Below are 21664 nucleotides of genomic sequence, written 5' to 3' on the forward strand. Positions count from 1 at the left end.
ATGGCAAAGGGATGGAAGACAGAAGATGGGTTTTTTTGTTAAGGCTCATTCCTATTGAAAGTCGTAGAATCACAGAATTGTCAAACTGGAAGGGGTCCTAATTTGCCTAGCCCAATCCCCAGCAACTGCTGGGAACTCACAGCTAAATCATCCCTGACGGATGACCATCCAACCTGTTTAAAAACCTACAATGAAGGAGAACCCACCATCTTCTGAAACAGTCAGTTCCAATGCTGAACAGTTCTTACCCTCCAGGGGTCTTAGTCATAATTTCCTTTCTTATGGGTTCAGTCCATGGATTGGGTCCTGTTTCTGCAACAAGAGAAAACAAGCTCCTACCATTGTCCATGTGAGTGCCCTTCAGATGTTAATAAACATGCCCATCGAATCAGCTTTTGGGCTTCTCCTAGCCAGACCCATCCAGTTCCCCAAAGGTATTCCTCATAGGCTTTCCTGACCTTTTACCATCTTGGTTGCCCTCCCCTGGAGACTTTCCAGGTTGTTGCATTTCAGTAGGCGGGAATTAAATATTCCACCACCAGGGATGGCATAGTTTTGGAATTTCTTGTGGGATGTCTTGGAGAAACAAAGGGCGCTAGGGCCCTATAGGCCCATGGTTTCCCCACCGCACCCCATTCTAGCTCCTCAGACGCCCTCCCAGGGAGCTCTGATAATGATTTTGAAATTGGTTTATAAAAGTGGAATTTCATAACAAATGATATTGTGTTTCAGAAAAGAAAAAGTTAAAGACACTTGAGCAGCCTTCCTCTCCAGTGCAAGAGGAGCCAGAGCCTGTGAGCTGTGTACTTCAAGGAGATGAAATCCAAGCTTTAGCCATAAAGCTAGAAGACTTAGCAAAGGTAGGTATTAGACTTCGGTGTTTTCAGATTTCATGACCAGAAAATTTAAGATAAGTCAGGACGAATCATTTGTGGATGGCAACAACTTCTAAAGCTTGGGCGACAGACATACTTTTTCCATTATTTACCCCCACCCTCCCACCTTTATTACTATTTATTTATTTATATAGTGCTGTAGATTTGCACAGCGCCGTACATAAAACCAATAAATATAAATGAGTAAACCTGCCTAAGGCATACAATCTAAGAAATAATAGGATAATACATATAAAACACATAGCAATACAGGAAATGATTCAATAAATAGGGAGCTGTGCTATGATTTAGAATGATCTTTGCTGAAACCCAAGACACTAAAATACCATCACCGAATCATCTTTCATTTTGATATCAGAAGCTGCAGCAACCATTTCCTTGATTTTTAATATTATTCTGTATTATCCCAAAAGGTATCAAAAAGATGGTTAATATGTTTGGGCCTAAATCTATTTCTTAATCTCAGATAAATCTATCAAATCAATGGAATATATGTAAGTATTGACTTTCCAACACGTATGTTGTAGTTGAGACTAAAGGCCCTTTCATACCACCAGTTGCAGCACTATGATCCCACTTTAACTACTATGGCTATGTCCCATGTAATCCTGGGCTTTGTAATTTGGTCAGAGGCCTCAAAGGAGCTCTTTGGCTAGAAATGCTAAAGCACCTTCCTTAAACTTCAGATCCCAGGATCCCATAAGATCTTGTCATGGCAGTTAAAGTGAAATCAAAAGGCTATAACCGTGTAATGTGAAAGGGCTCTAACATCTGGATTTAGGCTTTAGTTTGACCCATTTTATGGTTCTGTGAAAACTTCCATATTCTACATAAGAATACTAAGTAGTAAGTGTTGTGATCATTACTAGATCCATTTCTTGAATCCAGAATATAAGTGAATGTTTTGCTTGTCAACTTAAAATAAGACCATGTTCTGTTTAACATTTTGAACAGGTTCATTAACTCCTGTTATTATTAGGAGAATGAGAAGGCCCATTTTACATATGATTTCATTGGGAGTATATTCTGTTTTGGATTGTTGCATCGTAGGGTTTTCATGTTAAAAAAAAATGATTGATGACAGGATGAACCTGAATGAGTCTCATTTGTAGAGTTGCTGTAAAGTTACTGTTATAGCAATTAGCAACAATAGCAACATTCTGTTTTGCTAGCTTCGTGCTGCACATGTTCCTCAAGAAGAGAAAGAGAAATCTTCTGTAACCAAGAAGTACCTCATTCGCAGATCCAAGCCTCAAGACATTAGGAAGAAATCACATGTTCTGGTTGCTTATCCAACACTCTCAGAGGAATCCAAGAAAACACTGCATTATTCTGGTATAGTTATCTCCAGCTTGTTACCTTACCTTAATATGGTTTTGCTGTTCTATACTTCTATACTATATCCTGAATAGGAATCCTGTTTTGAATTTCTTGGACATTTGACCTACTTTAATTGAGAAGAGAAGGTTAAGAGGTAATATGATAGCCCTGTTTAAATATTTGAAAGGATGTCATATTGAGGAGGGAGCAAGCTTGTTTTCTGCTGCTCCAGAGAACAGGACCCAGAACAATGGATGCAAGCTCCAGGAAAAGAGATTACACCTCAACATTAGGAGGAACTTCCTGACAGTAAGGACTGTTCGACAGTGGAACACACTCCCTCGGAGTGTAGTGGAGTCTCCTTCCTTGGAAGTCTTTAAGCAGAGGCTGGATGGCCATCTGTCGGGGATGCTTTGATTTGGATTTCCTGCATGGCAGGGGGTTGGACTGGATGGCCCGTGCGGTCTCTTCCAACTCTATGATTCTATGATTCTATTATGTACTCTATGATATATTGTTTTTATGGGGTTGTTGTTTTTCATGCAGGTATAGAAGGACCAGTAATTGATAACTGTGGACATATCCTCCCCCACACCATTTTAGGAACTCTCCAGGAATTCAAAGAAGAAGCCTTAAGAAGAGGACACTCCCAGGTTGGTTTCATCTGCTACTTACACTATTGTTTAATAGGTGAAGCTAATGGAATTAGATTACAATTGCCATTAGTGGTGCATATGGCTATGCAACAAGGTTAATTCTATTAGTCCAGTTATGGTATTGTGAAAATTGAGAAGGGGTCACAAATATTATTATCTATAGATGATACTTGTGCTGGCATTTCTGTGTGCTATATCTTCCTTGAGAGCCAGTGTGCTGTACTGGCATGAGTTTTGGCCGGGGGGGGGGGGGGGGTTCAGATCCCCTCTTAACCATAGAAACCCACCAGAAGAAAGAATTACATATTTACTGAACATGTGATTTCCTCTGTTGTACATGTTTAGAAGTCCATACCCATGCCTTGCAAATCATGTGTATAAACAAGAGTAGCACGATGTAGTAGTTTCAGTGTTGGACTATGACTTTGGAGACTAGTTTTCAAATATTGGTTCAGCCATGGAAACCCACTGGATGAGCTTGGGCAAGTTCCACACTCTCAGCCTCAGAGGGAGGCAAGGATAAACCCTCTCTAAACATATTTTGGCAAAGAAGCTCCATGATAGGTTTGCCTTAGGGCATCCCTAAGTCAGAAATAACTTGAAATCCCTCAGTAACAAAAATGACTTTTCACATTAGCCCTATTCTGGCATTATGTATCTGGATACACTAAACATGTAGGGAGGGGAGTCCACTAGTCCCATCCCACTATCAGTTTATATGCATGGAGAATGACTTTGTGAACTTGGAGGGCAGTTTGGGGCTAGCATGTTTCTTCTTGTATTTTTAGAATATTAGATCCCAATATCTGAATACAGAGACCTCTGTTGTGTTTTGTATTATGTTTTGTATTTTTATTATTGTCATTCTATAAGTTAGTTTCCCACAGACATTCTCTTTTGTTTGTAGCTTGAATATAAGTGTTGTCCTCTACTTTTCTTTTAAAACTTTCTCCTGATGCTTTTTTAAAGAAATGCCAGATATTATATAGACACCCCCCCCCCCGGTCAATGTGTGGGGTGGGAGACATGGAGAATAGGGAAAACCTTTCCACTGTGTCATTGTATACCTCTTCTTAGGTAAGCAGGGTTAAACAAGGTGGACAGTAAGCATTTTGCTTGAATCTTGCAAGAGATACCTTAGAATCATAAAATTTTCACTTGGAAAGAACAGTAAGGGCCATCTGGTCTACCCTGTGCCATGCCAGAATACATAATTCAGCACTCCTGAAAGAAACGGAAGCATTCCTGAAAGATAGTGAATTTAATTGTGGAGTGGAGTAGTGCAGCATATGCCGTATATACTCGACTATAAGTCGAGAAATTTTTGCCCCCAAATGGTCCCCAAAATCCTGGGGTATACGTATACACGGGGCAGTGGGGTCCTCTGACCAAGCCTCTCCCCAATCGGGCTCCCTCCACAAGAGAAAGCCCAGCTGGGGCAACGCTGGGAAGAGCACGCATTAAGGGTGCGTGTTCGCCCCTCGCAGCCTTCTCTCCAGCTGGGCTCCCTCCTCCTGAGAAGGGACCCCGGCTAGAGAGATGGCTGGAGAAAGGGCACGCATTCGCCCCTTGCAGTCTTCTCTCCAATCGGGCTCCCTCCTCTTGAGAAGGGAGCCTGGCTAGAGAGAAGGCTGGAGAAAGGGTGTGCGTTCACCCCTCGCAGCCTTCTTTCCAGCCGGGCTCCCTCCTCCTGAGAAGGGAGTCAGGCTGGAGAGAAGGCTGGAGAAAGGGCGCGCATTCGCCCTTCGCAGCCTTCTCTCCAGCCGGTCTCCCTCTTCCTGAGAAGGGAGCCTGGCTAGAGAGAAGGCTGGAGAGAGGGTGCACGTTTGCCCCTCGCAGCCTTCTCTCCAGCTAGAGAGAAGGCTGGAAAGGATGTGCGTTTGCCCTCACAGCCTTCTCTCCATCTGGGCTCCCTCCTTCTGAGGAGGGAGCCCGGCTAGAGAGACGCTGATCGTCCCGGAGCCTCTCCTCAGCTGGAGTGCCCCCTTAAGTCTGACCCTCAGCTTATCCATGGGTCATATAAAAATCCCAATTTCTGGTCCCAAAAGTTGACCTCGACTTATACTTGAGGTTGACTTGTACACGAGTATATATGGTATTTACTAATTTATTAAAACCAGCATGATCAGAGGCCTGGAAACCAAGCCTTATGAGGAGCTAGGTATGTGTAGCTTGGAGAAGAGCAGACTGACAGTGGAATAGATCATCTTGGAAGGTGGTGGACTTTCATCCTTTGCAGTCTTTAAACAGAGGCTGGATGGGCATTTTTCAGGAGCATTTTAGTTCTACATGGCAGCGGGTTAGGCTAAATGGCCCTTGTGGTATCTTAATCCCAAATAGTCACTTTGGGAATTGAGAGAACTAGCTGTGTGAGAGAAGGAATATTAGCTGGGTTTCTCTGTTTACTCAAAGGGAAGCACAAATGCCCACTGCTGGGAGGTTAGGAGACAATTCTTGCTTAGATTCGATTCTAGGAAATGTGGTGGTTACATTACAAAGCCTGGAATAGGTCAGACTGCATAAATCATTCATGCAGTAGATAGTGAGGCATATGTAAATCTTGCCTCTTTCTTTCTTTCTTTCTTTCTTTCTTTCTTTCTTTCTTCCTCCTCCTCCTCCTTTGTCTCTTGTCCAATCCTAAAAGAGACTTTTAAACCATGGTCTTTTTCAGGTTGCAAGACTAGTTCCTGATGATTCCCAGTTTTCATTTGCAGTTCCCGTTTTTGGGAATTACAGAGTAAAACATGAAGAAAAGAAAACTCCCCAGACACCTCCATCACAACACATGGCTCTCCAAAACTGGAACCGCAATATGGCACTCAGGAAGAAGCAGCAGAAAAAGCTGTCAGGTGAATAAAATATAGGGAAATGAGGTCATGGCATTGATGTTGGAAATAAAATCATTTTATAGAAAGCAGGCTGCAGACTGTATAAACTTTAAAGTAAGCTGTTAAGAGAATATTTTTAATTCAGTGCTGACAAAGTCTTCTATATCTGTGGCATGGAACAGACCACCCAAAAAGGGCAGCCTGCCGGCGCCTGGATTTCCACCAGAGGGAAGCCTCAGCTGCCAAACCGTGAGGCTTCCCGCCGGCAAAATAAGAACCCACAAAAAGCAGATTCTTTTTGCATTGCGCTTGCAATGCCCAAGTACGCAAATGGTGCACTGATTACATCACAAGCACGACGCAACGTGCAGACGCTATGCATCCATCATGTAATGGCGGCACCCGTGTAGACAGGGCGCTGCCATTTTGACGCTGCCAGTACGTACTATGGTTAGGGAGTGTCTGCATGGTGCGAGCTCCCTAACCCTAGTAACACTGCTGCCACGCCACATTTTGCCAGTCTGTACCAGGCCTATGACTGGGGAAAAGATGAAGTCAAGTGTGGAGGTGAAACTAACAGTGTTAGAAGGCTTGTTCATTTGGATAGTTTTCCTGGCCTATTGTACTAGAAAGTATGTTGGTTTGAAATGCTTTTGTTTGTTTGTTTTTAGAACATCTTCAGAAATCAGAAAGTGATCTGCTGATGAACTTTTCAGAGAATTACAGGAGAATCCAAGAACAGCGTACACTAATTGACCGCAGTCTTCCTGCTCTGTACTTTGGAAAGGTGGCAGTTCCTTAGAGTTTAAATTTTCTTAGACTTATTTTTCATGAGAAGCGATAAATTGTGCACTAGTATAATTAAGACTGTGATATAGGCATGTGGGTGGGGCGTTAACTCCCTGAGACATGGCCGCAGCACACATGCAACTACTTTTGGTTTCAGTTTCTATAAAGCACACCAGCCGGCGTTGAATGCTCCAAGCTTTACTTCAAATTAATAGCCCAAAATAACAGCTTAAGTCTCCATTAGGAGAACAAATGGGCCCTCAGTTACGTCACTGACGGTACATCCATATAACTTCCTAGAGTTCTAGTTCCTTCATTGAGTTCCAGGTTATTCCTTGGTATAGCCTCCTGACATACACTTTTCCAGTTGTTCTGTCTCAGCCTTTTCCTCCAACTTCGGTCTTGTGCGTTATTCCCACTGGTCACCTCGTGGGTCCCACCACTCTCCTTCTAAAGTTAAGTTTGGACCATCTCCACCACTGTCCCTCCTCCGGATACCTGAAGTCTCCCTCTCTCCTGGGGTCAGGCAGTGTTACTTCTATGTGGGGTCCCACCCTCAATAAGCTGTGCCTCCCTTGCAAGGTAACAGGACAGCCTACTCTTCCTGGGCTTCAGATTACTCGGCTTCTCCCTGCCGCAACTGCCTCTGTGCATCCCCATCTTCCGCGTTCGCCACCCCTCCTCACGTCCACCTGTCCCTCACCTTTTATATCCCGCCCCTGGGGCATAGTCTCCCTTCCCTTGGATTCCCCTGGGTCCTCTCTCCCCTTGCTCCGCAGCTCTGCCCGATTATCCCTCTCTTCTTTCTCCCCCGCCTGGCTACAAGGCACCTTTGTCATAATGAAAAAATGCTTGTTCAGAAAAAACCTGGAAGTCATTCATCTGAACTTGAACAATACCAACCATTGCAACAGTATGTTGTTGCAAATAACAACATTTAGATAATGGAAGCAGATTGAAGAATACAAATTATCAAGATTGTAGTATTGTTTGTTATGCACAAATATTTCAGTCACTTACTGAGAAGATCATTGCACCTTAAAAGCATAATCCAGTATTCACCCCATTGAACTCATGAAGGACTAGTTTACAAGTAAGAACATAAGAAGAGTCATGGTGGATTAAATCAAAGGTCTATCCAATCTTACATTCTCTTCTCACATGGGGTCAGTTGCTTACAGGAAGTTCACAGGCAGGACATTAGTACAGTAGTGTTTTCCTGCCTTGTGCTTTCCACTATACTATATACTGTAGCCATTACTATAATTTGGGATTGTGAATTCCACAGTTTAATTATATTTAGACATTATTATATTTTGTGGCAGTAAATACCACAATTTAACTTTATTTAATTATTTAATATCATGCCTTTCTTCTTATAATGAATCCAAGTGACTTTCAAAGGATTAAAAACATGGTATAATTTTAAAAAATATTCATACAAAAGTTAAAAAACAGTTAAATATCAGTTTACTTAAAAATATATATAAGGCTAACACAATATAATATGCAATCAAAACATAGTAAAGTTATGAAAACCGATAAAAAATAGATTGAAAACACCATATATAGGTAATGTTGAGCCTACTGTCTTCTGAAAATTTATGTAGTCCATATGTGCCATAGTTATATAAAGTATCGTAGTGTTATGAAATCTCAATCATTTTTCAGGTCTGCAGCTACTGCACTGAAAAAAAAATGTATAATTGGTTTAGCAAGAAAGTCACAGGTCCAATGGATATTTTTGTCTGGCCTTGAACCTCAAAAACTTTAATGCATATAACAATTCATTCAGAATATAGTTTTGTGGTACAATTTTGTGATGATTACCAGAAGCTACTGCTGCTGTCAAATGGAGATCCCATTGGGCATAAAATAATATTTTCAGAGGACCTCTTGTGAGAAATAATTTGCAGGACGATGGGTGCAAATTAAAATGAGATATTTTATTTTAGATTCTTTCCATGCAGAATATAATATAATGCAACCTGGCACTACTCACATACTTTTGACTACAACTTCCCTTATTTCCAGCCAGAAAAAAACTGGCTAAATAAATTAAAATGAGGCTGTTAAAAGTTGTAGCCCAAGATGTTTGGAGGCTCCCGACTGTTGAGAATTGCTATCACAAATACCAGTGTGGGCAATGTGACTATAGGTTAATGCTCAAATCCAGAGCTCTTTTCTTGGGTACATCTCTGGACATCACTATGCAGTGGCCCAGCTCAATTTTAAAGGAAGAATTTACCTCGTTTGTTGAAATAAATGAGGAATAAAGTGCAGTTGGTTAAATTATTAAGAATAAAAGTCCCACTTTAACCCATGTTTTGGACTGACACAATTATAATATAACCTACATGATTTTAGTCACAGTACAGACTGCCCCAAAATGGCGGCCTGCCGGTGCCTATTTTTCCATCGGAGGGAAGCCTCAGCCACCAAATGGCGTGGCTTCCCGCCAGCGGAAAAAGAACACACAAAATGTGGGTTCTTTTTCTGCTGTGGCAGCAGTGTAATGAGTTCACCAGTGGTGCACTTGTTACGTAAGTGCCACGTGGCGCCGCGCGGACACTGCGCGGCACTTACGTAACAATGGCGACGCCCATGTAAACAGGGCGCCACCATTGTTATGCCCTTGTGATATGTGAGGGTTGCAGGGCGTGTGGGCACTCCGCCCACCAGGCAGCCCTCGCATGTGACGAGGGTGCTTTAAAGGCCCATCTGTACCGGGCCTTGATTACTTTTTAAAAAATTTATAAGACACTTTGCTTTGAACATTTAAACTATTTAAAAACTAGAGTACTAAGTAGATGTAAAACTACGATATGTGGGATGGTAATTAGTTGCAGTAGAGAGGATGCATTCTTAATGGAATTGCTCTGCAAAATTCTGAATCATTTTTTCATATTTTGTTTCTGTTCCTTGCTTCACTGCCAGCTCCATGCAATTTTAGTCTGTATGCTCAGTCTTGCATTTCACACAACTAGGTTTTAACTATGTGACATTTTTTTCTTTACTACCAGGGCTATAGCGGACATGAATTCTGGACTGAGCCTGTATACATGGGTGATGAGCTCACTGGCCTGGCAGTAACACTGGGTCAGACTGAACGTGGCTTCCCAGAAGAAGTCACTCATGTTGGGAAACCTCGCAGCATCTGGATGGAGATGGGTGAGAATCACAAGCATGAGGTAGCCTATAACTGGAATATGCTGAGGATGAATCTACTGGGGAGAAATCTCTTCCTATTTGTTAAACATGGGAAGAAGCTTGTGTGAGCAGAATGTATTTGGCAGTGTCAAGGCATCATAGCATAGCACTGTCTGTTCTTAGGCTCAGAAATAGGTAGTGGAGTGGCTCTGGGGCAGAACAGGTCAGGGAGTCCATTCGGATTTTTGCCCCTAGTAATCCTAAGTGTGTTTAATTCCAGTTTCCCAGTATCAAACCAAGTTAAGCAAGTATGTACAGTGGACCCTTGTTATACGCTGGGGTTTGGTTCCAAGATCCTGTGTATGCTCAAGTCCCATTAAATATAATGACATAGCAAAATGGTGTCCCTTATAAAAATGGAAAGTTTGATATTTGAAATATATACTTTTTTTGAACATTTTCAAACCGTGGATGCTTGAATCTGTGTATAAAAAATCAGTGTATAAAAAGGGCAGATTGTATACTGGACCACCAATATAGAGCAAAACAACCAAGAAGCAACATTAACATTCATTTATTTCTGTACCACTCATCCACAAGAGTCTGTGCCCAAAACAAAGATATACATTTGTGTTACCCTAAATGTTTTTCCATTTTGGGAAGGAACAGACAGGCAAGAAAAAGCAGTTGGAACCTGCAGTTTCTGGAAGCGGGTCAACACCCCACTGTCCACACCAGCTGCTCCCAAGGTGGTCTGAATGTGCATGGCTCAACTGACAGTGCAATGTCAAGCCATCCTGTTCAGTAATTTTTTTGTTGCATCTCTGCTATGTAAGTGCACTGTCACACAAACATACTGCCTGTGACTGCTTGCTGCCTAGATTATTATTATTTATTTATATAGCGCTGTAGATTTGCACAGCACTGTACATAAAACAATAAATATATAAGAGTAAACCTACCTATGGCGTACAATCTAAGAAATAATAGATGCCATCATATTGGATGGCCACCCCTTTGGCCAGCCATACATTTGTTCCTGTGATCCTCCATCAAAGCATGGCTTCAATCTGGTTTCCGTCCGCTTTGGGGATGTGTCATCTAAATGCCATGTCTTCAAAGTGGGTGGAAGCTGCTTTATTTGGCCTGTCTGTTTCACACCCTAGCCTAGAAGAGCAAATCAAAGATCATTATCATCCAGTCATTCCTTAATAGCTATGTTAGTGTGGCAAGATGTTTGTGTTTATCTAAATACAAGATGCATCACATACTCTTCAGATGTGGGAGTTGTACTGTATACTGTAGGGGAAGGCATAGCAAAGCTTGCTGGAGTCACAAATGAGTCTGAGGGGGTGAAAGGTATTTCCTGTGATGCTGAGGGGGAAATCAGTTGTGCTTTGTCCTGGAAAGTGAAACATGACTATTGAGATTTTGTGGAAGAAATTATTCTAGCATTTTACATATAAGTGCTAGAATATAAGTACACATTGATTTCTTATCCACGTTTTGTGTAATCTCAGCTTCTTTTGAAACAGTGGGGAGAGGGAGAGACCCTGAAAAATGAGGGCATGCCACAAAGCTTCTTGGGAATATTGACTTCTGTTAAGGTCAGTTTAGGTAACTTGGAAACTGCCAGACCTAAGCTTGCAATGTGACATCAACAAGGATACCTTTTATCAAGAAGTTTATCAAGAAGTGAGTAAAGTTACAAGATGTGTATACACATGTAGGTCACATTTGGCATTCCTTTCTAGTGTAAGTGATTTTATCAAGAGTGATTTTGGCCAGGTTCTCCTTTTTTCCAGTGCTGGGTCTGCACCCAAATCCAGGTTGCATTCTTTTTTCTTTAAGTCTGCATATTTTCCTATTATTTTTTCTTGATTAATAAATATTCTGTGTGTGTGTTTCCACAAATATAAACTTTTGCACTCATTTTATGGGAAGTATGCATATTTTTCTGCGCATCTTTTGTATGTGGTCTGACTGTTTAGAAATGTGTGAATTTCTAGAGAATACTGCATTCCAGTTTGTATCTAGGTTTGGGAAGTGAAAATCTGGTAAATTTGTAATGAAATGTAAACTGAACTTATGCCTCATGCATCCTTAATTCTTATAGGTACCAGACCTCCAAAATACCAAGCTTTCCATCGTGCCTGGGAAGATAGTCTCTTTCTAAAGCATCGGCGAAATGAGTTAAAAGAGATCTTAGAAGAACTGGATTTTTATAATCCGGTATGTGATATTCTTTTGAAGGTGCAAAACTATACAAAGCAGAACTTTGGTATAATTTTTATCTTGATTCATAACGGACTATAATATAAATTCTGTCTAATCTTTTTTTAGCTTATTTGCTTTAAGAACAAAAAGAAAAACTAATGAAAACACAGTATTTTCTTATTTTCTTCCTCATTGAATGAAGGACCTAGATGGCCTGGAGGTCATAGGCAGAAATCGACCTTTCACTAGCGTGTCAGCAAAGAGCTTTTCACTCTGTGAAGATAAAGAGTTTGTTGATGAAAGAAAAATTGCGTAAGTAATAAGCAGTAGCATAGACTGGAGCAAACAAGAATTACAAGAGAAATAAGGGCTTTTAAAGCCTGTGTTACAACTGTTGAATGAAAAGGTGTAGTAGTTGTAGGTTATTCTGTGAGTGGTAAGTAGTTACACAAACTCCCTACTCCACTCAGTTATTCCATGTGAATAACCCCTCTCCATTTTCATGTGCCTTCTTCCCCACCAGTATTTGAAAATGTAAGTAAAAGCAACTTTATGCTGCATGGCTGAGTGGCATGGTTGCCAGAGTGAAAACTGGAGGGGTTCCTATACTTTTCATGGTTGTATAGAAGAGGTAATTTCAGCTGGTATTACTTGTCACATGGCCAGACTACAAACCACACTTGCTGAAATTCCTTTTTCTGCACATCCATTAAAGGTGCTGGAGTCCTGTCCAGTTTTTCCTCTGGTAACCCTACTGAGGCATGAGAGTGATCACTGGGCACAGGAAGAGTTGAGCAGTATTTGTTTTTGCTTTGGTTGATAGGGACCCATTAGAAGACTATCCAGATGTATTTTCAGAACCGATATTGGGCCCTTCACTGAAATTTTGTGGACAGCCAGCTCGCTGGATCAACATGACAACTCAGACGGTAAACTGATTTTTAATACACCCTGCACCCTTAGTTTCTGGGGTTTTCCCTGGGTGCATTTACACTGTAGAAAGAATGCAGTCTGACACCACTTTAGATGCTTTAGGTCCATCCTGTTGAATCTTGGGATTTATAGTTTTACAAGCTTTTTCTGCCAAAGAATGCTGATGCCTCAAATAACTACAAACTACAGGATTCTGTAGCCATGGCAGTTAAAGTAGTGCCGAATTGCATTATATGCAGCCCCTGTCAAAGGCGATTTGATGGAATCAGGAAGATAACATTTATTTCTTTGGCCCTGGGTTGGTGTAGGATCACATGTTCCATGCTAAAAATTAACCACCACATGCACCCTTGTATCATTTTCTTCCATTCCAATAGGAAGAAGTTGGCATTGCTGCCCGGGTCACCTTTGAAATTCTGGTAGGGGAGAAAGCTGAATCTCTCCTCACAGTAAGCAATGATGGCACTGCAGCCATCTGGTATGATTGGCGAAGGCTACCTCATCCATTTACTTTTCAGGAGAAAAAGAGGAAAAAGGCACAGAATTTTTACTTTAACACCAGGTCAGGTATGTAATGTATTTGTGTGTTTGTTTTTACAGTCAGCATTGATGGCTTCATATACAATACAAATCTGCACAAGATATGTAATCTTAGCAGGTTGAATAAAACATAATGACTCCCTTAAAGTAGACAAGTTCTTCTTTAGGCCCTCCTGGTAATTCTCAGATACCTTGAACAAGTCCTTTGAGGCAAAGGATCAGATCATTGTTGTCTAGAATTAGGGCAAAAGGGTACTGGGGTACAAATGAAAAAGATCAGACCACAATAATAAAGCTGCCCTGATGCATTTCAACCAAACATTTAGTATCCTGATCACTTTTGCCTGGAGCATAATGTCAATAATTTGGAATTAGCTGGATGTATCTGAAAAGTCAAGTCATACATTGATAAAGAGATGTTAGTGAAATTAACATAAAGCCTCACAAGACAACAGCAGAACTAAGAGGAAAATGAACTCCAGAATGAGGAGGTGGCTTCTGTAGTCTCTTCTTTGTTGCCTTCCCCTTTTCTGATTACTCCCAATTTTTGGGAGGAAAGCAAAACAGCCTCCCCAGCCTAAAACAGACTGGAGGCAAAATGCTCTCAAATCAGTCATGCCTTCTAATGGTTTCTGGATGTTTAATTGGCCAATTTGTCCTCCCTCCAAAATGGAGTGGGGACATGTAGGGGCTAAATGACCACTCCACTGTGTGTATGTGTGTGCATGTGTGCATGCCTTCTAGTTGCCCATCAGACTATGGATTTCATAGGATTTTCTTAGGCAAAGAATACTCAAAGGTGGTTTTTGTCATTACCTTCCTCTGAAACATAGCCTACAGCACCTGGTATTCATTGGCGGTCTCCCATCCAACCTCCCGATAAAAGTGTTAACCAGAGCTCATACCTCCTGATAAAACTGGGCAATAGCACCTTTAAGGGAGAACTCAATGACATAGCCATGTTAGTCTGGATCAGTGTGAAAAGGGATCTTGTAGCACCTTTGAGACAGAGCTCTCAGCTAGTCTTAAAGGTACTACTGTACAAGATACATTTGCATCCTCTAAGAGGTGTAACTCCTCAACTTTAAAAATGGGCTTTAGCTCTACAAGCAGTTCAGTTGTGTAAAGATGTTTTGTATCAGGAATGGGCAACATTTGCAGCTCTCGGGGCTGTGCTTGACATTTGTTGGCACTTTCCCAAATTACTTTAACTTTGTTGACATCCTCTTGATTTTCAGTAGGATCGCTGGGATAATGGCAAGCTTAAAGCATTATTCTCCCTGAGAACAGCCTCACCCTCTTCATCAAACAACCAGAAAGCAGAGAAACTAGGCATATGGGGACGATTCTTCCTGTTCCCTGTGTACCAGAATCTGGGGAACACCTATATCTCTGGGTGGAAGCAAATGTTAATACTGACCATTCTCTCACATCGCATGTGGATGGTGGGTTAATGAGGGATGCACTTTATCTTTTACTTCTTTGGTTAGGTTCAGAATTATAGTACATCTTTCCAGTAAAACATGTACATATATGTATGTATGTTATGTATTATTTTACCAGATTTTACTCTGAGTGTGTGTGTGTGTGTTGTTGTTGTTGTTGTTTTGTAATGGCTTTTAGTCAAATACAATAAGCAATTGAGTAACTGACCAGAGCAGACCCAGCCTAGCTTCCAAGATCAGACGGCATCTAATGTCTTTAGTGTATTTAGGCCTACATAAGCACAGATTCATGTTTGCCACCTCCTTTACATTGAGGGCAGCCAGGATCCATTGGTAGATCTCTGATTTACATTATATTGATAAGAGTTTACACTCCTAATGGCTTAATAGTAGGAATCACTCAATGGTTTTTCCACCTAATTGAGCCTGCCAAAATAAAGAAAGCTTCAGGTGTCTAGGAGTGGGTTTTTGTCTAAAAGGATTGTGAGCTCAGGTCTGGTGCTGCTTATCAATTCCTAGGTTAGTACATGGTCAGAGGCACTCACATCTTTAGTGCTAGGTATCTGGTTGTAGTTGGCCCTAATTTTTTTTTAAAATAATAAAGGCCTGACAGACCTGTAGCCTACTCGGCCTTTGCTCTACACAGTCACACCATAGGGAGATATGAACATAGTACAAGCCCCTGCATGAAGCTCCTGCATACCACATAGATGTTTCACCCTTGCCAGAGCCCTGATAACATCCTTCTTATATGTCAACAAATGGGAAGTAAAGTTGAAACTAAAATATGGTAATACATGCATAAAAAATAAAAATAACATGTGAAGTCACCTCCAAAGGAATCATTCTGCCAGGGAAAGCCCCTGAAGGCTTTCCTTTCCAATATGTTCCTTCTGTTTCCCATAGGGATTATTTTACCTGGAGAAACCAAGAGGTTTTTCTTCATCTTCAAGTCAATGAGTGCAGGTATCTTCAGTGAGTCCTGGGAGTTTGGTACTCATCCTGTATTACTAGGAGGAGCTGTGTTGCAAGTGACTCTGTGGGGAGTAGCCCTATATGAAGATATATCATCTGGGATCAGGGAAGAGTTGGAGGTAATAAAATGTTGGGGCAGAAGCTATGAACTTTATGCTTTAAACAACTTGGGGAGGGGAATGGGATCTAGGATGTTTGTGTAGCTCTGAGATTGTACCTCTCTGCAGGAGGAGTGGGTTTGCACAGCAACAAAATTTGGCATGTGTTGCAGACACAAACACACACATAAAAATACCTTTCCTGCCATGGTCATGTGCACAAAAAGACACAGATTCAGGAGTATGGCTCTGCTGGAGTTATGTCATCCATAAAGACTTCTCAGGCTATCTGAAGGACCAGCAATCCCCCCCCCCCCCCAATGCGCCAAGGACTGGTACAATATTTGTGTACAGTGGCTATGACTGTTGTTCTTTTCTTGTCTGGAAACTTACCATGCAGCAGCAGCCTGTGGCTCACAGAAGAGCACCAGTCCATGGGTCACCACTTTGGACAGTGGGGTGTCAATTTAAGACCAGGAAATTCTCTGTTCCATCATGGAACCCACAACACACACTCAGCCTGCCCATCATGGGGAGTTTGTAAGGATAAACAGTTGAGGTAGGAGGGCAGCCATGAAAGTTCTTTGTCCTTTTTGAATGTAACAAATATTGTTAGGTACTGTTTATGTTGCATTTGTAAATGATCAAAGGGATATGAACAGGCAGTTTTCAAAGTTTGCTGTGCCTCATAATGAACAGAAACATAATGGTTGCATGTGATGATCAGATCATCTTCAGCCTGTGAAAGCCAGGGATTGGCAAAACAATAGTAGTGTATTCTCTCTCTCTCTCTCTCTCTCTCTCTCTCTCTCTCTCTCTCTCTCTTTCTCTTTCTCTCTCCCACTCATATTCTTTCTCTCAGATCATGGTCTAACCACCTGTCTATTCAGTTTTAAATAGGTTCCATTTTGGGAGGATACAGAAAATTCCTCCCCCACAGAATTATTCTTCCCACATTCTCTTAGAGAGAAACCTTGGCAGTTAAAACAATTCAGATTTGTAGCCTGAGATTAGGAAAATCTCAGAAGCTAAAAACAACAGGCCTGGAAAAAAAAGAGAAATTGTGCACCAGTGTCTTGAGTGGTTTCATTCCACAAAAGAAATCCTTATGTCTTCTTAAAAGATTGGAGGCTGGCCCCTTTTGCTAGAAAGAAATTGGAAGTGACATATTCGAAGCTATAGTTAACTAAACTGAAAATTCAAATACATTACAAATATTTATTAATTTCACTCTTATCTGCCTTTTCAGATAAATATTGTATCCTCAAATAATATCCTTGAGAATAATAATAATAATAATAATAATAATAATAATATACCACCAAAGACAGGAGGGAAGATTACAGTGAATTTGACCATGCCAGAACAAAGCAGGGAATTGTGTTTCCAGTTTGAGGGGGGGGAGGTCAAGGTAGTTTTTCCCTTTTCATGGTGTTCAGCCTCCCAGGATCAAGGAAGACCTTGTTCCTCCTGCTGGTCAGGAAAGCCAGCTTTCATATTGCCAGAGCCACATAATTCCCTATTCATGTACCTTGCCAGGAAGAGAAAAGTAGAATGAATATGTGCTACTTGATATTTACAAAGGAATTTAGATTCCATAGCTCACTGTGGCATTCTTGAAATCTTAGAAAGAACTGCAAGCCCGTGAAGCTGCTGTCATTGTGGAAGAGAACCTGAAGGACCTGTTTGATCGAATCCAAACCCCAGAGCGAGTACGGTCTCCTCTTGATGCATATGTCACAGAGGAGGAGTTATTCCAGAGAAAGAATCCAGAGGTAACATTAGTCTGTTGAAATGAAAGGATACTATAGTGTTACTAGAGGCCATAGTGTCAAAAAACTTGCCTGAGGATGTGGTGGATGGATTAGCAGAACCATGGAACACTTCATGGTGGTGCCACCTGATCACTGGATAATGAACACTCAGCACCTCAGTGCTCCCTTCTTTTGCCTGAATTTAGAGGTGACATTTCTTATTCAATTTTCTGTTTTCTGTATCCCAGGCCCAAATGTTCTTTTGAGCACTTCAGCCCAAAGAAAACGACAGCTAAAATGGTCAAAAAGCAGAAAATGCCATTTGATAACTTGCCCTGAAAAGCTCAGTCAGATGATGTGCAGTCTATTTACAGCTAGGAGGAACCCTAGAAACCATGATTACATGAAATTATTTCTTTAAAGAATTATATTTTAATAAAATATATATTTAATATAAAATTGCATACTGGATCTCATGGAGTTGCAAGACAATGCAGGAAATTAAGAAATGAGATCTTTCAAAATGAGATCTGCTTTCATTATTTCTCCCAAAGAATGGACAATGTGTTACTTTGGCATGTACACATTATTTCAAATCTGTTAAAAATCCCTCATCACAGGAATACTTGTTCATTTCCAGATTGTTGCTATAACTAGCTTTGTAGCAATTAATAGGCTCTCAAGAGGTTTGCTGGCCTACAGTTTCCATGAGCACTAGCTATCTTGTCTAATAGTGAAGAAGGATGAGAGTAGTAACTCTTCAACATCTGGAAGATGAAAGGCTCCCCTGTTGTGGGCTAGGAAGACATGTCAGAGACATGTGAGATTCACTCTCCTCTGGGTGTGTGGACTTGAATATATGCATTATCTGCTCTTCTTAATTAATATTGCTTGAGCTAAAAATATAATACAAGGATGGAAAACCTTTGACTGCTGGTATTTTGGGCTTCAGCCCCTCAGAACACACCTTTTAAAAGATACAACTTTTTAATTTCTCTGTTATGGCTCTACATTGATTTGCTATACCCTACAGCTACAGATGTTGAATAGGTCAACAGTGCAATGTTATGCATGTTTATTTAGAAGTATATGTTTTTAGCTGATACTATTGCTGTTGTTGTTGTTGTTGTGTGCCTTCAAGTCATTTCCAACTTTTGGTGACCCTCTTGCGGAGTTTTCTTGGCAGGATTTGTTCAGAGAAGGTTGGCCATTGCCTTGTCCTGAGGCTGAGAGCATGTGGCTTGCCCAAGGTCACCCAGTGAGTTTTATGGCTGAACAGGGAATCAAACCCTTTTCTCCAGACTTGTAGTCCATCACTCAAACCACTACGCAACACTGGCTGATGCTACATGAACCAATATTCATAAAAACAAAACTGGATTAGAACTAATACAAATGTCAGTTTCTCTAAATGCATGACTTGCAATCCTCTTCCTACAGGATAGAATATTTGATTTTCAAAATGATACCTTGGAAGGCAGAATTTTGCTGTAGAATTCCTAAGCCTCTGCAGGTGTCAATCCCAGTGAGTCTAGTAGGACTTACTTCTTTGTAAGTGTGTATAGAGTTGTAGGCTTAGTCAGCGAAATGCAGAGAGTGGGGCTTAGGGTCATCCTTGAGACCAGCTATTTTTGAAGCTGAGCATACTGTTAATAACTAGAAGCAAATGGGACAAGAAATGAGTAACTATCTGACAACATATTGTTTGATGATGGGGTGGGCAAGTTGCAGTCCTCCATATGTTGTTGGTGTATAACTCACATCAACCCTCACCAACTGAGCCAGCACCGAGGAATGCTGAGAGTGACAGACCATCAATACTTGGAGGGCTTTGTTTTGCCCACCTCTACTGTGTGACTTTGATCTGTTGAAACACCTAAAACCTCATTGCCTGAGCAAGCTAGCTAGAAAAAGGAGTTCTCAATTTGAAGGGACAATAGATATGAGATAGTCTCTTTTAGGCAGAGCTATCATTTGCTGGTGTTCACCTAGCTCCTATGCCAAATTTGAGGGTTGATTTTCACATATACATTGGTGAGCTTCCAAAAGATATCCAAAGGGTGGTTTCTTGATCTGTGGATTAGAATCTATTCAAAGGTATATTAAATATATAGTAACATGTGAGATTCATGCTTCTTTGCTGTCCCTTCTTACCTCCTCTTGTTACAGCTTTACTATAAACACCAGGTGGTAAGGGAACTCCATGAGTTATGGAACAAGCTCATGAATCCCCCTCAGGTGGTAGAGGTCTACGTGTATGAGGGACACAGGAAAAGCATTCCTATTGACTCCCCACCAAAGAGTGCTACTGAATCACAGAAGAGTCCCTCCCCAGCTTTTTCAAAAGCAGGGGGGTCTGTAACAGAAGAGGATGTAACTCATTTGACTGAATCTGAGGCGGAGGAGATAAAGCAAGTAGAGCCCATGAATCGAGTGGAGTGGAATCTTTCTGTTGCAGATTTCAAACAGGTGTGTGTATGCTCTTATCCCTGGAAAATTCTAAGCACATGTCATCCTCTGAGCAGCATATCCAAATTTTCTAGTACTGGCAGCAAGTGGATTGAAAGAAGGGTGTCAAGATTGTGTCTATAACTGAAGCACTGGCATGTGTGCACACAAGCACGGCATCTTAAGATGCCTGCACATGTAATTCCAAACTAGCTTTCAGAGATTTCCCCCCCCCCCAAATCCAGAATTGCATACCTGCACTGAAATCAGGTATGTGCATGTTATTGTGTGCCTTCCAGTCATTTCTGATTTATGGTGACCTTAAGGGATTTCTTGGCAAGATTTGTTCAGAGGGGATTTGCCTTTGCCTTCCTCTGAGTATAACTTGCCCAAAGTCACCCAGTAGGTTTATGTGGCTGAACAGGGATTCAAATCCTGTTCTCCAGAGACATAGTTCAATTCTCAAACCCCTACACTACACCATGCTGCTCTTGTTTATATACATTATTTGCATGGCATAGGTGTGGACAGGTACAATAGAGGAGATCCCATGATCAGTAGATATGTGTTTTTCTATTCTGATATTTTATGCTTCCCATGGAAAGGGGAGCAAGGAGTGGGAAAGGTGTGGATAGTTCCATCAAATATTGCTGTTGATAGAGTTGAGGGGCAAGGCCTGCCGCCATTCTGGAGTTCATGATAATCTTTGGCAGATATGGTAAGCAAGGAATACTTGAGGTTCTGGATTAGATGTAGATTTTGACTGTAGTTTCTGTCTCATTAGTCTGTGCTGACAGTCCCTGATGAAGATGAGCGAGAAGCTGCCCTGGCTCAAATCAATAAAGCAGTACTGGAACTTTGTATGACACCTTTGACAACACAGACAGAACTCTTGTACCACATATGGTATGTTGTTGATACTGCACAGAACATACCTTTTCCTGCAAAAATCTTGGCTCACTTAGAGAACCCAAACCAATCCTCTGTAGACTAGTGAAGATGCAGGAAGTGGTTCTCCAGGAGGTGGTTTCAAGCACAAGTGAGAAGAGAAGGTATTTATTAGGAGTTTATCATACCAGGGCTGATTTCAGCATTAAAGAGAGATTAAAGCGCACTCAAAGTGTCCCACAAATAAAGCGGAAATGGCGAGTAATTGCACGAATTATTATCACACACAATTGGGCAAATAAAGTGATATCGAAAATGTATTGTTGCTGAAATCCCAAAAGTAAAAAGATGTGCATTAATGGCCCTGTCCAGATGCGCCATTTTGTACGTACTCTGTATGTACTAGAGTTGCCTCGGCATCTCTTTTCACACGGGCGCCACCATTTTGACATAACGGCCGCATCACGTCCAAATGGCGCGGCGTGGCCCTTACATCTTGGCGCCGCTGAAGGGCGCTTGTGGAGCGCCTTCTGCCATTTTGGAGCTGCTTCTGCTGTGCATATTGCTGGCGCAGCCTTTAAACAGCCGCGCCAGCGATACAAAGAGGCCGAGCAGCCCCTTTCTCTCTCTCCCCGCTGCTGTCGGGGTGTCTTTGGGGCATGAAGCCCCAAGGATACCCCTTTCCAGGCTGTGGAGAAGTGGCCTTTTGCCGCTTCCCCGAGGCCAG

At 41.5% G+C, this 21664-nt stretch overlaps 1 protein-coding gene across 3 annotated transcripts in view; it reads left to right on the top strand.

Annotated features, from left to right (window-relative positions):
- MYCBPAP (MYCBP associated protein) overlaps window positions 1-21664 on the top strand; it is a 42233-nt gene that overhangs the window by 11449 nt on the left and 9120 nt on the right. For 2 of the 3 annotated variants that reach the window (XM_089537046.1, XM_089537054.1), the window contains exons 2-15: window positions 733-860; window positions 2069-2231; window positions 2763-2869; window positions 5544-5721; window positions 6372-6487; window positions 9513-9660; window positions 11756-11871; window positions 12059-12168; window positions 12680-12785; window positions 13167-13356; window positions 15681-15868; window positions 17476-17622; window positions 19771-20070; window positions 20834-20955. In XM_089537046.1, the coding sequence (XP_089393172.1) occupies window positions 733-860; window positions 2069-2231; window positions 2763-2869; window positions 5544-5721; window positions 6372-6487; window positions 9513-9660; window positions 11756-11871; window positions 12059-12168; window positions 12680-12785; window positions 13167-13356; window positions 15681-15868; window positions 17476-17622; window positions 19771-20070; window positions 20834-20955 (2119 nt within the window). The remainder of the gene's footprint in view (window positions 1-732; window positions 861-2068; window positions 2232-2762; window positions 2870-5543; window positions 5722-6371; window positions 6488-9512; window positions 9661-11755; window positions 11872-12058; window positions 12169-12679; window positions 12786-13166; window positions 13357-15680; window positions 15869-17475; window positions 17623-19770; window positions 20071-20833; window positions 20956-21664) is intronic. The other variant, XM_089537063.1, reaches the window with a different exon arrangement.

The sequence above is a fragment of the Sceloporus occidentalis genome, unplaced genomic scaffold, assembly GCF_023333645.1.
Source record: "Sceloporus occidentalis isolate IW3139 unplaced genomic scaffold, rSceOcc1.0.p SCAF_1, whole genome shotgun sequence".
NCBI classification, from domain to species: domain Eukaryota; kingdom Metazoa; phylum Chordata; class Lepidosauria; order Squamata; family Phrynosomatidae; genus Sceloporus; species Sceloporus occidentalis.